At 46.3% G+C, this 15276-nt stretch overlaps 3 protein-coding genes across 3 annotated transcripts; 1 reads left to right on the forward strand and 2 right to left on the reverse strand.

Moving 5' to 3' along the window:
• The first annotated feature begins 731 nt into the window (after positions 1-731).
• F4813DRAFT_349785 (putative short-chain dehydrogenase/oxidoreductase) lies at positions 732-2169 on the forward strand. Its single transcript, XM_049242224.1, has 3 exons — positions 732-1592; positions 1713-1980; positions 2054-2169. The coding sequence occupies exons 1-3, from the start codon at positions 1133-1135 to the stop codon at positions 2154-2156; spliced, it is 831 nt and encodes a 276-aa protein (XP_049102355.1). The 5' UTR covers positions 732-1132; the 3' UTR covers positions 2157-2169.
• F4813DRAFT_349786 (alpha/beta-hydrolase) lies at positions 2170-3732 on the reverse strand. The gene is made up of 3 exons (XM_049242225.1): positions 3041-3732; positions 2504-2979; positions 2170-2421 (listed from the first exon to the last, which is right to left on the reverse strand). Exons 1-3 carry the CDS (start codon positions 3300-3302, stop codon positions 2359-2361), a joined length of 801 nt encoding a protein of 266 aa, XP_049102356.1. The 5' UTR covers positions 3303-3732; the 3' UTR covers positions 2170-2358.
• Positions 3733-3849: 117 nt separating this feature from the next.
• Positions 3850-14061, reverse strand: F4813DRAFT_292940 (uncharacterized protein). The gene is made up of 4 exons (XM_049240651.1): positions 13666-14061; positions 5916-13609; positions 5687-5777; positions 3850-5631 (listed from the first exon to the last, which is right to left on the reverse strand). The coding sequence occupies exons 1-4, from the start codon at positions 13979-13981 to the stop codon at positions 4325-4327; spliced, it is 9408 nt and encodes a 3135-aa protein (XP_049102357.1). The 5' UTR covers positions 13982-14061; the 3' UTR covers positions 3850-4324.
• Positions 14062-15276: the final 1215 nt, after the last annotated feature.

The following is a 15276-nucleotide window of genomic DNA, read 5'->3' on the forward strand; positions in this document are numbered from 1 at the left end:
TACACCTGAACTTCGTCTAATTCACAAAGAATACTAGGTCGAGAATAATTCATTATTCAACAGTCCAGAAGTGTTTTGTTCATTAATTCGACTCGAAATCCGGCCCCTGCAGGAGCAAACAGAAAAGCCCCCCCACGATTATATTCCCATTTCGTCCATTAGTCACGTAACCGTCCGAACATCCTTGCTTCTGAGACATGCCTCTAAACAGATCTCGTCCGATCTCCGGTTGATATCCATACACCCCCAGCGAGCTCGTTGAAGCCTATCAAGGAAGGTGATATACCAGCTCAGGTCCTGGTAATTTTCTATAGTCATACGGAAGAGTTTAGAAAGTACATTGGGATCTTAGAGTAACAGAAGAATCCCGTAACAGCACGAGCGTAAATAGTATTGGAATCTTATCTATAGTTACCCATAGTTATCAGCTCTAGACGAATTACCATTCTGGAAGAGAACTCTACATTATATTTCCTGTCGTGTTTCTAGGTTAGTGTATAAGCGTTCGTTACAATTTCAGCTCGAATTAATATCAGTTATAGATTTGAATTGCTCCACCTAGGTACTTTAACTCATTAAGTATGACGAAGCTATTTCCTAAAATCAAAATCCCTTTCAGATCTAGGAAAGACGGACTATACAATTGGAAGGTTAAGTTGTGCTTCAGTAGAATGAACGATTGCTCGCTCATACATGCCCCACCACAATACATAAAATATCCAACAAACTTCAGCATGATTATCTCTTCAACTCAATGACTTCTTCCATTTGCTCCTTAAAATTTATAATACAAAGTGTTTACAAACCTAGGTACGCACTCACCGCACGTACGGGGGCTCAAGCCACAACATCCAAAAAAACAAAACCTCCGTCGCGTTCGGAGACAAAAGGGGCGTGGCCCTAGTGCGGGGCTCTCTACCTCCTTTTATCTCCATAGTCCGAAGCCGAAAGCCTGAGCCTGAGCCTGAAAGCATCGCGAGATACTTAGGTTAGGTAGTTAGGGAGGCCATTACCAAGAGAACAAATACGGTATATATAAGTAGGTTGTGCAACGAGTCTTTGGTAACTAGAAGAAGAAGAAGAGACTACTATCAATCTGCAAATTCCGAGATTTCCAAAGTCCTTGTTGCAAATGGCCCCGCTCTACAAGAAAACCCTCGTCATCGGCGCCACGTCCGGCATTGGCGAGGCCCTCGCCGCGAGACTGCATGCCGAGGGTACTTGTGTCATTGTTACCGGCCGCCGCAAGCATCGTCTCGATGCGTTTGTCGCGAAGCACCCCGGATCCAGCGGTGTCGTAGTCGACATCACCAAATTCGACGACATCCCGTCCTTCGTCGCCTCCGTCACGCAGCAGCACCCTGATATCGACAGCGTGGTGCTCAACGCCGGCATCCAGCGGCCGTTCAACTTCGCCAAGCCCGAGACCGTAGACCTGTCTACCTTCGCGGAGGAGTTCAACACTAACTACGTGTCTTTCGTGCACTTGGTTAAGGCCTTCCTGCCGCACTTACAGCGCGTGTCCAAGGATGCCGAGGATGCCGAGGCGCATTTGGTATTTATAAACGCCTCGCTGGCGCTTGTACCGACGTGTATGTACTTACAGGCTCCCTTCCCTCTCTGAACCCTTATCATATGAGTTTAAGTCTTCGGGGACACGACTTCAGCATTCAAGCCTATCTCCCTAACATTTACTCACCCCACTGCTCTAGTAACCCGTACACCCGGGTATAACGCCAGCAAGGCAGCACTTCACTCATTCATCGTGAATGTGCGACAGCAAATCAAAGACGCTGGTTATAAGATCCGCTTTGTCGAAGTGTTCCCTCCCGCGGTGCAGACAGAAATCCATGACACGAAGCACCAACCGGACATGATAAACGGCCACGAGATAGGTATGCCCCTTGGCCTTTACACCGAGCGGATGTACGAGGGCCTGCAGAAGGGTGATGAGCAGTTTGCTATCGGGCACGCAGAGGAGTATGTATACCTACTACTTCCCTTCCCTTCTCTTCGTAGGAAGTTATACTTACCTGTTCCTAACCTGTCATAGATGGCTCAATGAGGACGGCTTCGAGGCTACGCGGGCGAAGCTATTCGAGCAAGGTCATGTCACCATCAAGGGGGCCCTGGCAAAGTATGTAAAGAGTGCATAGTAGATAGTATTCTACTTCTGCCTATACGTTAGTTACATGGTCTATAAACTCAATAACATGCACATGTAACCATGTTATACTTTATAGTTTAGCTATCATCATTATGCAGTACCCCGTGTAACGCCTGTTCTAGAAACCAACCCTGAACGTCTCATTGTAGTGTAATTCTAATAGACAGGAAGCGACTATTAGGTATTACCCGTTAAAACCCAAGCGGGTCCAACCGGTCTGCTGCGGCGCGGACCTTCCTCGTGAGATCGTCAAGCTATAAAGTGAGTTAGTCGATTCAAAGTCCTCTATGTCCTAGATGTGTTATAATAGTAGGCAGATATCAGATTGGAACTTACATAATCAAAATTAAAAATGGAAAAGTGGTGACCTTCTATATCCACAATATCTTTAATGAAGCTACCGTGTTCCTCGTTGTAATTACTCCAGCCCAAAAGTCGTTCTTCGCGCGTGAAATCGACGAAGCTCTTGGACGGGTCGCGGTTGAACCACTCTTTTGCTCGTAGGAGGATGGTTGGCGGTGCCTGCAGCCCATCCTCCCAGCGTGGTAAATTCCAGAATGACACCATGATGCGGGCGTGTGTCATGTTCACGTTGACTTTCTCTTTCAGTTTCATGGCCTCCGACTCGTGGGCTGATAACACTACGGGCTCAGACGGTAGCCGCGCCCGCATCTCGGCCGAGTAGCTTGGGCAGAGGCTATCGAGGAAGACCATGCCTTTAACCCGAAACTTAGCCCCCGTACCACCGTCGCGCCTCGCTACGGCAATCCGGTGCGCCATCTCGAGGGATAAGAGCCCCCCCAGTGACCAACCTGAGGTTCATGTTAATATATGCCTACGAATATTTAATATTGTCGGTAAGTAGATACGTACCTCCGAGGAGGATGTCGCCGCCCTCGGGGATAGCCTTAGAAAGAAGTCCAACATAGTAGGTAGCCATCTGAGGGATACCACCTTCCCACCAGCCGCCTTCGTGGAGCCTAGCGTTCGCGAGACCCCATAGCGGGCGGCCAATCTGGTTCAGTAGATGGTAGTTGAAATTGGTGCCACCACCGTCGTGGATCAAGATCAGCGGGGCACGCGGCAGCGCCGGTCCCTGGTAAATCAGTGCCGGGTTCGGGAGGTAATCGTGCATAGATAGTGGTGGTGACGGATTCCAGCCGATTCAGACTTATGTGAAATAAATGAATGGATGCTCTGCTCGAATTAATTGTCGCTTCACGGCTAAGCAAGACAAGAATCGATCAGTTTCCCCAATTCTATTCCTTTCCTGCCAATTCCTTCGTATTAATTTCGTTGTTGAGCTCGCATCCCACGTGCTTGCTTGCATGCGGGAATTTGAAGCTGATCTGATGAGGTGAGAGTGAAGCGAGGATAATTAAAGTCAACGCCGGTCGTGTACCAGATTTCACGAGTGATGTTGAATCCGCAGTTAGCCAAGCACCGAGTAGGGTTCCTGATTCCAAAGCGTACAAAGGAAGACCAGCCGTTCCTTGAATGTGTAACAAACTAGGTACCTAAGGTTAAAAGTTCAGTTTGGGTGTTGAGAAGATAGTGGAGTTGATTAATGCCCAGTCCTGGTGGCTTACCTGAATAGACCTAACCTTACTAAGGTATGTATTGTACCTGCCGCCAATTGAAGCACTTTAGGTACCTCTTAAGGCAGTAGGTATGCACCTGGGCAGCTTCAGTAGCGGGCGTTCTTTCATTTCTTTACTTTGCTTCCACATGTACAATTCGTAGGGCAACGCTCATTGGATCCAACTCATGCAGTGTTACCCCCCTTATCTCTCGCAATCTATCTGTTTATATGCATAAGAGCTACGATATATCTATTAAACGCATATCAGTATGAAAACTACAGGTACCTCGGTTAACGCATTCTCAACATCTTCAATCAGGGTTTCCACCTATAAGCTCAACAACAGCTGCCACTGTTATGCATTACTTGTACTGTCTACGCAAGCTCGCCGCACCCTAACGTAGACAGTACAAGTAACAAGAAATCGTGAGGGCTAGATGGTGTAACCTCTTATGCCACCCTCGCAAATCAGTTGATATATATCAAGTCAACGTGGTAATATGAGCATTTACAAGTTCAAGACGCGAAAGACGCATCTTACATCTATGTGACATTCCACAAGATCCGCATCTCCCCTACTGCTGCTCAAAATCCGATGGCCGCAATAGCTGGTTGTCCAACAGCTTCCCCATATGTGTCTTCTCAATGCTCTCGCAGTTGCGTCGGATCTTGGTGTGGAGGATCTTAAAAAACGCCACTGGGCTGCTCTTCAGGCCCGACTCTCCACCAACCCTACCCGTACTGTCTTTGGCTATGAACCCGTCTGCAGCAATCTCTTCACCCTCCCTGGGCGTACTGCAGCTAATGCCTAGGAACCGACATGCGTCCACATATTGCTCATACGAGTCAAAATAGAGTTGTCCGGCGAACAGGTTCAGTTCCGTAATAAGGCTTTGGGGCACCTTGCGCGACGCTAGCCTCTCGGGTACCGTATATAAGTCAAGCTTGTCAAGCTTGCAATAGCCCAGATTGGCCCTAGGCGCATACAGGTGTAAGGCAACAGCTTTGGATTTCATTATCATTGGTAACAGTACCTGTGCCTCGTGTGGGCTAATGACCATCATGTGTTCGACGAGCGTATCCGTAGAGTCCTCATCGCTAGGAGGTGCTCCCGTTAAGATCCATTGAATGGTACGTTGGTATGAATCTAAGTAATCCGAAGCGCCGCCTCGTTTGATAGTGTTTGCAAATTCATTCGACACAAGTAACCCAGGACGGAATTGGGACACGTCGAAACGGGCCCCCGCCGAAGTATTGCGCAGGGCTAAAAATGCAGGCATGTATCCTGCAGACCTTTCGATGATCATACCAGAGTCAATGAATTCCTTGATATCTTTGTGGATTGTATGGATAGCTGGTACTGCTTCGGGAGGCCTCTGATCTTGCCGCTCCTGTTCAATCTCCGGCGATAACTCGCGTTCTTCCTCTTCTTGAAGCTCTGCTGAATTGAGCTTTAGATTTTTGAACTCATTGCATCGTAAAGAGATCAAGTCCGTAGTGTCCGTACCCGCCACTTGCGAAGGCGTAATTGCATCACTGTCGGGGCGAGGCCGATACCTGTAGTCTAGTGTCTTCGCCTCCTCTTCAAGATATTTATCGGCGAGGCCTCTAGTAAGATTGACCTTGCCGCCAGAACGGGCCTCTGCCCATATATTCCTATGGTTTTCGTTGCGCCGGCCCTGGTTTGCCCACAATGCCATACTCCTATGGATGTCTCTCCATGTCTCACCGATTGACCAGGCCAGAATATCCAAGACTGAGATATCCTGGTCGGCAGGAAGTCCGATATCAGCCCTATGCGCCCGGATCTTTCTTTGGACTTCGTCAGGGACGCAAAATACTACCGACTGTCCCTCTGCTAGCATTCTCATCCGCATACAAGCTGATACGCGTCAGTTTGCATAATGGTATAACAGTAAGGCGTCGGGTTGACTCACCTTGTACTAGCCTATCTTTCGTTAAATTTGCTCCCAACGTGACAGCTGCACGGTAATCCTTTGGCAACTTCAGGTCGGTGCCTCTCGTGTGCTATAATAATCAAAGTTAGTAATCACTTCTTTTAAATAAATATTATAAAAGTTTGTGGCATTTTCGGTCAGTTCGATCAACAACCCCTGACACCTAAAAGAGGTTAACAAAAAAGGAGAAAGAACTGTAAATACATACCGCTTCATCTAAGAAAACAACACACATATCCAGTTGCGACGCAAATGGCGATGTATGGAGAGGCTCGAGATGGCCCTTTCTGTCTAGAACATAAAGTTCGTCATGGTCGTCAACGAAGATGGCTGCTTGAATGTTATTATCGTCTGAGGTCTTATATAACCATGTTCTCGCTACTTCGAAGTTATTTAGCTCAAGTATCTGAGCTCCCACGTCTAGGATGACTCGTGTTGGCGGATCGAGCTTTGTAATGATATTCAATAGCATCTCGGCGACTGAATTATCGCTCTCCTGGCGCGGCGGCAGGAGCGTAACAGAGTTCTTGGAATGGAGTAAATTCTCTAGGACCAAGGCGTTTGTGTGCTTCTGGTCCTCGAGGTCTAGCTGCTCAACATCAAGTGGTAGTACCTGGCGAGAGTCGTTTGTGCCGCTAAATCCTGTTGTTGGGTGAGTCTTGACTTCGCCTATATCCCAACCCGAAGCAGAAAGCCTGTGCGAGAACTCCTTCATTTCCTTTGGGAAGACTATGCGCGCTAGAAAATAATCTATGACACCTTTGGCATGCCGGAAAGAGTTAAATAGGGATTGTGTACATTCTGCATCTTCGAGATTAATGCCCACCAAAGTTTTGGAGGTATCAGATAGATTCTCTGCATCTTTTACCCATACCCCGAACTCCTGATCGGCCTGGTCAGACCTAAGGAGGTGTTTGAAGGTTTGCAATAGGTCTTCGTATTCGAGGCCGCCATAGTAATAACTCAAAGAGGTGAGGATGATAACAACATCCGGATGACTGAATTCAGACCGCAGCGAGGGGCTATCTTTAGCTCTGTATGGCACCGCGAGTTTAGTGCTTGGCTGTCTGTTTGAGTCAAGGCCATAGTCAACTCTCCATCTCTTATGCCCAAATGCGAAGCCTAGTACGCCTCCGGCTATAAGACCTCGCAAGAGGAGCAAAGTTTGGCTAGCACGCGTCCAGAATCCCTTCAGGCCAGGGTCTTCAACAAGCGCAATGTCGGTAGCAGCAGGTTGGACCTCAGTGATGTATCTTATTATTGCTTGACGGACATGTTTCTGTTGTCTTGTAATTGGAAAGCCGTTGAGGCCTGTTGCACAAATACGCTCCGTGACCCGAGAGAGGATCTGGTCGGCAGCATCTAGTTGCAAAATACGAGTACGTGGGAAACATCCGGGATACTGGGAATGGACCTCCAGCGCACCGGAGAGGTCAGTGCGAACTTCCAAGATGACTTCTCTAACTACGTCTAGGACCTGATGGATACACACCCATCTTTCGGGGCTGTATTCGGTTGGACGTTGTGTGCCCATTGTATAGACCAACTCGAATTTGACGCTAAAGTTTTCATCGCTCTCATCGACGATATCACGAGTATTCGTATTAAGGTATTCTTGACTTTGTACCAAAGCACGACCGATATGTTCCTTTCCCGTTAGGATACACTCAATACCCATAAGCTTGAAAGACAGGACGTGTTCGGGCTGCATTAAAAATATACCTCCATTGGTCTTGCAGGCTTCGAACATGTCTCTCATCGCAAGTATTTCGGGGTTTTCGACTTTAACGGCGCGAGAGAATGGCAAGTGAAAGATCTGTCGGTCCAGCAAACCCCCAAGCTTAGAGATAAGCATTTGGTACATTTGCCTCGACTGCGGTTTTCCAACAATTACCCGGACTAAACGAGAACCATCTGCGAGAGCTGTTGCGACCATGGGTACGATGACAGATGACTTCCCTTCTCCCATGTTTAACTGCATGACGGCATTCTTACCCCCTTCGGGGCTCCTCATATTCTTGGCTATTTGCTCCTGAACTGGACGGATCATAAGGTCGCCCTCTATTTCCAAGAGCAGAGACTCTGGTTGATCTCGTGGTTGCCAGTTCATATGGCCAGGATTTCGCAGTTCGCTTACTAGGACAGAAGGATTATGAACTGCCCTTAACAAACGGTCTGCTCGCTGTAACTGAGAAATAGTTATGCCGTAATGAATTATACAGGTTTTCCAGTCTTCAGGTAGCTTCTGCCACTTACTACGACAGAGACGTTGCAAGAAGAAGCTTGGTGACAGTCTTGGCCATTGGTGAGTTGAAGATAAGAGAGCTCGTAAAGTACTCCGTTTGCCTCCTTGATGGGACATAACAGATTCTTCTATAGCCCTATAATTCTTTTCAACTACTTCTTGGCAACTATCGCGATGGCGAACGAGAAGTTCTTCAAGCTCTTGTACACCTTTCGTCAGGCGGTACTCCTTCCTCCAGCCCTGTAGTGACTGCGTGCTATTCTTAAGGTCTGATACGTAGCGTCTGTCGTATCTAGATTGGACTTGTTTGTCTAACCTCGACAGCAAAAAAGGAAGCTGCGGCGCTTCGTTACTATCATTGTTAGTCAGGGATATGCTTTGTGTAATATCAGTACACAGTAGCATAAGAGGAGCTGGGAGGGTGAATATTTCGTCGTTGCTAGTAAAACCAGGTTTCCTCGTACAATTCCAAGGGGGGATAGTTGGAGAGAATCGAGAAATCCTATTTGGAATAACATGCGGAGGAATGTTGCCACCGATCTGGTTAAGATAATTCTTAAGCAGACGGTTGTGATAACGTGGCCTGAATAATTCTGTTACTTTAGTCATGGCCAAATCCACATTTATGTATTTCCACCATTCCACAGAGCCCGTGCAGTAGGGGGAAGTCGGGTTCTCACAGGGCCATTGGGTTTCTAGTTTACCACAAAAAGTTCTGACCGCTTCAGTTTTTTTGTTCTGAAATGTCTGAGACTGTCGGGCCCTAAAGGCGGACGAGCTTTCCCATGCAGACGGAGATAGATCAGCTTCCGGACTTTCCTGAAACGAACGGCATGAATCGTAAATAACGGGTTTTATATGTGAATTGTTGACGCAAGAGCCAAGAGACAGCCGGAAAATGTCAGCTGTAGGTGGACTAAGAGCTATTCCAGGAACTGTGAAGAAGGATGCCAAAACCTGAAGAATTGTCATGTCGGCATCATTAGCGAATGAAATCGTAGAGAGCCAGAACATGACTTTGAACTTATTATGTTCAGTTGTCCTATTGCTCAATAACTGGCAGATTTGAATCCAGTGTTTGGCGATGAACTCGGTCGAACCAAGAAGTAATGTGGAATCATAGTTCACTTGAATCTCCGGAGAGGAAGAGTTAATAGGCCTAGGCCCAAGCACGTCATACCTAGAAAGGAATTCCCATATATATTCCCCTAGGTCTGCCACGGGGTTCTCATTCAGAGCGAAGTGTTCTCGGAATATAATTTTGGACATAACATAAACCCGGGACGCTTTTTCAGAAGACTGGTTGTTGTCTCTACCTTGATAAACCCTATCCGAGGATGTGGTATGGTCCTCAGCACCAAAACCCGAGACGCGAAATGTAGACGAACGAATAATGTCACGGCGTAGGAGGCTCTGCTCAACCTGATGTAGAGCTGGTGGGGAGACATGAGAATCTGGGTGGAAAAATTTCGAGTTATTGGCTTGGTCGAATATCGAGCGCACAGCTTGATAAAACCCATCATGCTGGGCCAGGAAGTCAAGACGTTGATCCCATACCACTGTTTGCATTTCCTGTTCGTTAGCTGGATAATAGCATCGTGCCGGAGTAAGCAGGGCGATATTCTTGAGTAAGTCAAGGTTTTCTTCTGTAAGCTTTATGAAAGATCGCACAGCAGCAGACCTCAAGATGTATAGTGCTTCCTCCGTTCCTGTTTTCCCTGTCAAGGGATCTGGTAAGGGAAAAGAGGTGAGTGCGTGAAGGTACGACAAGAGTAGCTTGCCCTGCAGACTTCCATTGTTAATAAGTCTACCAATTAAGCCGTCAACCTCGTAAACGCAGGCTTTCGTAGAAGATTGCTTTTCAATATCAACACGGACATGTTGTCCGTGTTTATTGAATGCTATATTTCCATTTGGGATGAGGGCTTTGCGTCGAACTCGGCCGTTGTTGCCTTTCAGCACAAGCATACTTTGGAGACCAATTAAGGCTCCAATCGACTGATCCTCATCCACCGACATTCCACGGAATTGGTGAGAATATATTGAAGTTTCTCCCTGCTTCAAGTGGAATCCTAGTTTCAACCTAGGAAATTCAATATCCACAGAGTGATCCTGAAGAATGATATGCGTCCAGGCAAGCTCTTCGAGACGTTTCAGGTTTGTTTTGAAGATCTCTTTCGCTGTATGACTGTTGATGTTGACAAGGAACTTACTACCTTTACATAGCCGCCAACAGTGGCTTGCGGTATCCGAGCGTACCAATTTCCAGTTGTTTTCCGAGTGAGTCCACGGAAGCTCCTGGGGGCAGAACTCGACGTAACCGTGAGCCTTGTTATACCAATGAACGAAGTTATCAATGAACATTATTGGGAACAATTTCTGTAGTATACTTCGGGGGACCAGTTCGAATGTTTCATTATCGAATACTGCTCGAACAAGAAGGGTTTCGGTAGGTTTGTCCAAGCCGAAATTTAGGCTATGTTTGTTGAAAGAGTTCTTGGAACTGAATCGCATCCCAGGCACTGAGCTCGGCACAACTTCCAGAATTGACTTTCCGAACAACACGGAGTACATGTGGTGTTTCTCATACTCTCGAGGCAGTCGACCTAAAGGGGACCCATTGACGAAGAGTTCGCCGGTTAATAGACTGAAAACGACGTACAAATGGCTGTCTCCATTATCAAGCGTTGACTGGTTTATAATCCAGTGATGGTACGGTTTTTTCTGGATTGTCCACTTTCCCGCCACAGGGAAATCAGACCAAGTCTTCTTAATAGCATTGTTTAATGCTGGGCTTCCCTTCGCAGTTATTTCTTCTGCGAGGATATTAAATGCTCGATACGCAAGCCGCTCCCATCTTCGATACATAATAGAAGTCCAATCATCTGCTTTCCTTGGAATGCAGTTTCGTCCTTCATTAATGACAATACTGCACCGTATCATAGTACAAGCAGAATCGGATACAGCCAAAAGGCTACGGAGATTCTCTTCTTCGATGTTGAACGTGTCAGCACAGATCAGTGTTATCTTCACCAATCTGTATCGCAGCTCATCCTTAACATTATCATCCGTAGCGCCTTGGATTTTGTCCTCCAAATCGTGGATCCATTCCGAAGTGATTTTGCGAATATCAGCCAAAAAGTTGAGCCACCTGTTTTTCTCATTTTGGGAAGACGTCAGTGAAAGCAAACGTCTAGCTATAGAAACGAAAATCCCATGTGCTTGAAAAGATTGCCAATTCTTTTTAATCCTAGCCAGTGCTTTATTCAGGTTGCCCAGTAAGGCACGAGAAAACTGCATATCGACGAGGATTTTATGACTATCCCTAAACACATTATGCCCGTCTGGAGGTCCAACTTGGAAGATGCATTGCGAGATAACCAAAGCAGTCTCTTCTTTCCTGAAGTCTATGCTTGGTGACGCAAGTTGCAGTAAGATGTTTTGCCATTGAAGCAGAAAACCTAACGGAAGAGACGCAAGCGCCTTGTACTCTTCTAGAGAAAGGTCGGTAGGACAGGTCGACTGGGTGGCTATGACCTTGTTCGGTGGTGGGCCAGCAGGTTCCAACGGGACCCGATGAATAAATGGTTGTATTGGTGATATCTTGTTCATTGGTCCATTCGGTAATGAGTACGTGCATAGTTCGACAACATCATCTGTAGGCGTAAACGAAGTAGTGAAGAGATTGTTCGAGCTGTCATAATATTTCAAACGCAGTCCATTCTCGAGACAGACATCATCCACAGTCTTGGTAGCAATGGCTTTCATACGGCGATGGGTTCCTGTATGAGACTTAACACCAGATAGCAGTATTATCCGCTGCCTTGAATCAAATTCACAAAAGTACCCGGATAAGCAACCGGCTAACTTATATTGAGCTACTGGTTTCTCTTCCACTGAGTACCTTAGCTTCAGGATGTCGTAAAGGACGAACACCGTAGTGTCACGCCAGTGACCGAATGAGCAAGGAACTTGGAGCTCAAATACAGTTGACTTTTCTTGAAGCTCATTTCTGGGCAGTGGCCACTCGTGTATTCCTATTTTTATCTGCCCTGCCTGCCGAGGGATGTCGCATTTTCGACAATTTTTGGCGCAATCCTCACAATGCTCGCCTGTGATTGAATTGATCCTCGTAACAGTATCATGTTCAATATTATCGAACATCAGCATGAGACGGTCGTATTCGTCTTTTTTCTGCTGAAATTCTTCTCTCTTTGCTTTCCTATCCTGGCTTGCTTTATTGATAATGGAAGCGCGTAGCGTCTTATGTTTAATAGATTGATTGAAAAACTGTACAGAAAAGCAGTTGCTACTACCAAAATCGTTGATTGCTTCGTAAGGGAACCGGGCCTGGGATCTGCGATCGACTAAATATTTTTCAATATCACGGAGCCTTATCATTTGGCTTTTTGTTGGCAAATTCAGATTCTCCAAGAGGTTCGATGGGATACCTGGCTCATACATATCAAGTAACTTGCAATTTCGTATTGCTGATTTGTCGGAGGCAACCCAGAGGTCGAGTATGGTAAGGATCATGATGGAGCTTAGCTCGGGGTTACCTTCGTAGCGCGAGAAGGCAATTCTGTAGTAATCCTCAATACGTTGTCTCAGAATACCAGTGGCATCGTCAGACTCTTCATTGGCTTCTAACCAACTTTGGAGGTTTGATGCCACCCATGACTCGAACAATGCCAATTCGTACATCACATGCATGTTGTTTGTCGATGATGCAACTGGAGGCACTTGAGAACCATAATCGTTAAGGGGGCAGCTCATCTGAACAGTAAGATGCAGATTAATTTTCTCACGGTTCCCTATATCGTTGATAAAATCGACAAGTCTCGAGAGCGACATATGAGTATCTTGATGAAAGTCAAGATCTTGAAGGCCCTCTAGGCTATTAGGAGCCGAATTTTCTTCCCGGATCCGCGACCATCGGTCTTGGAGAATCTGATCCGTTTCTGATAGAGTTGAATTTACGAATTCAACGATAGATCCGGGGATAGGTCTGACAACCTTATGGTACCGTCTAGAGATTTTGGCACTCATAGATACTAGCAGGTCGCTTGAAAGGCTTTTTCGTCCTTGCACAAGAATTTGTGCCATGAAGTATATCATGAAAGCTTTGTATATATGATCTGGACATGTTGGTGAACTAGCCGATCGTGTGAATAGGAGTTGTAAGACGACACGAATAAGCAGCCATAAAGCCGACCTTCGCCACGGCAGTTCGGCATCTTGCCAAAATACTTCTTCGCGAGTATTCTTCCAGATTTTCGTAACTTCTACCTCATTGCCCATAGATAATAGGAATGCAAAGAAGAGCTCGGTGATCATCTTCGGGTGTGTGGTATCTCGATCTTCGTCGTGCATCTTGTTGCTCTTCCTGACCTGGGGTTGGGTATCAGGGGCCGACTGGTGGGTCATTTTTGTCAAGGTGTAAGCCACTGTATCTTGGAACTCGCATGTTTGGAAAACAGACAACGGGATAGACACAGCTGCGCCGGGGAAGATCCGACGTAATCTCCCCTCTGTTGAAATGACAGCCTGGTTAGAGGGAGACAGCTCAAACATTTCGACGTAAACAGATGTATCCAATCTCGAGAACAAGACACCACAGTTCTGAGCTTGAATATGACATGCAACCGTCCCACCTACTAGAAATACCTAGTTAACTCGCAGATATTTCAAAGGGGTTGGGGCATGGTCTAACCTTTCTGATTGAGGAGATCAAAAGCCTCGAGGAGCCCTTTTCGGCCAGTTGATGATCTACTTCCAGCCAAATCGCGGTTACGATGTAGATGTTCCATCGTAGTGATGGCCAAGTCCACAGCGTTGACTTCGTCTCCTTGTACATATTCTCTAAATTCATAGAGAGCTTGAATGACCGTTTTTAGTAAGGCTTCTTCATTCTCTACTTCGTAATCATTCTCATGGGGTAACCATGGTGGAAGGAATACATGATTGATAATGTAGCGGATTTCTTCCGCGGATAACTTGGCCAGCTTTCTCTGATTAGCCTGTGCCATTCTTGCTACGATTGATTCGAAGAATAACAGAAATGTAGAACAGTGGATGTGAGTTTAAAGAGGTAGAAAGGGTAACTGAATAGGATTAAGATGGAACGGAATAGTTTGCGGTGTAGGTGTCTTGATGAAGTGATTTCAACTGCATGTGTAAATGATGTGTATTAAATCCAGGCATGTAAGAAAGCGAGAAAGTGTAATAACCTAACAAGGCTATGTGAGGCCCCAGCGCATAGAGAGGTAAACATAATCGATCCTAGGTAGGTATTGTACCGGATCTTCAGGTAAGAACAGCATGATACCTGGTCGTTTTTAAGTGGTTTGGGTACCAACATACAGTCACAGGGCTAATATTGATGTGTTACACTACCCGATATGTAACACCTGAATTTTGTGTTTTCTGTTGTTTCTCAAATCAAACGGGCTGTTGGCTATGTTGATTAGTTCCCCGTGTGCCAGCCTGCCTAACCGCATATGATAGATCACCAGCAGAGGGCATACGAGGTAGATAGCAGCCTAATTGCACAGTATGAATACAGCTCAATGCTACAAGACTCCTCTTTGTAACGTAAACCTTAGGAATGTTGGTGATATGTCACATTCTGCTTCCAACAACAGTAATACCTAGGTAGTAAAGTGTTTGGAGAGTACTCTATAGATGCTGGGAGTTAATGTATGTAAAGTCAACTCGTATGCTCAAGTAGCGTCTTAGGACTAGGGATTATTGCATAGGTAGGGAAACTAATAAGATTCCTAGGGAATGGTATAAGAGTCTAACTTTGATATATTTGAGGCTGTCGTGGGGAAGTCGGAAGTCGCTAGGTTACTTTAACGCGGAACTTTGCCCGAGTGCCCGAGTTTGCCCGAGTTTACGAGGGATATTGTCTTGCTAACCTCGATTTCCTCTTTTGGAAAACTTCGACTCGAGAAAGGAAGTTCGTCTATGCGCATTTTAAGCGGTTTTATTAGATGCATCTCTAGAAAAGCTGAGAATAAACGGGTCTCTCACGTGTTTTTCCACTTCTATCTTTTCTCGAAATACGTATCTTTTTTACTTGACTTTTAGCCCAGCCCACCCCGGCCAGCCACGGTCACCAACACAATACGTAGTAAAAGCCTGGGTTCGAAGCCCATATGCTTTTTTTTTTTTTTTATATATATATATTTTAAAAAAAAGTCGATTCAAGGTTGATATTTGAGTTTGAGGTTTCCAGCCGCTACTGCCGGGGGAGGGGGGGGGGGGGGGGCGGCCCCGCCCCGCCCCCCCCCCCCCCCCCGGGGGACCGGGATTAAAGAGA

The sequence above is a fragment of the Daldinia decipiens genome, assembly GCF_022478715.1.
Source record: "Daldinia decipiens strain CBS 113046 unplaced genomic scaffold F4813scaffold_6, whole genome shotgun sequence".
Lineage (NCBI taxonomy): Eukaryota > Fungi > Ascomycota > Sordariomycetes > Xylariales > Hypoxylaceae > Daldinia > Daldinia decipiens.

Excerpts from the sequence above, each read along its gene's own strand:
- F4813DRAFT_292940 (XM_049240651.1), bottom strand. The coding sequence starts at position 13,981 with ATGGCACAGGCTAATCAGAGAAAGCTGGCCAAGTTATCCGCGGAAGAA. Across the intron at positions 13,610-13,665 it reads TGATCTCCTCAATCAGAAAG|TAGGTGGGACGGTTGCATGT; the intron begins GTTAGACCATGC and ends AGGTATTTCTAG. Across the intron at positions 5,632-5,686 it reads GAAAGATAGGCTAGTACAAG|CTTGTATGCGGATGAGAATG; the intron begins GTGAGTCAACCC and ends GACGCGTATCAG.
- F4813DRAFT_349786 (XM_049242225.1), bottom strand. The coding sequence starts at position 3,302 with ATGCACGATTACCTCCCGAACCCGGCACTGATTTACCAGGGACCGGCG. Across the intron at positions 2,980-3,040 it reads CGGCGACATCCTCCTCGGAG|GTTGGTCACTGGGGGGGCTC; the intron begins GTACGTATCTAC and ends CATGAACCTCAG. Across the intron at positions 2,422-2,503 it reads CCATTTTTAATTTTGATTAT|CTTGACGATCTCACGAGGAA; the intron begins GTAAGTTCCAAT and ends CTCACTTTATAG.
- F4813DRAFT_349785 (XM_049242224.1), top strand. The coding sequence starts at position 1,133 with ATGGCCCCGCTCTACAAGAAAACCCTCGTCATCGGCGCCACGTCCGGC. Across the intron at positions 1,593-1,712 it reads GCTGGCGCTTGTACCGACGT|TAACCCGTACACCCGGGTAT; the intron begins GTATGTACTTAC and ends CCACTGCTCTAG. Across the intron at positions 1,981-2,053 it reads GCTATCGGGCACGCAGAGGA|ATGGCTCAATGAGGACGGCT; the intron begins GTATGTATACCT and ends AACCTGTCATAG.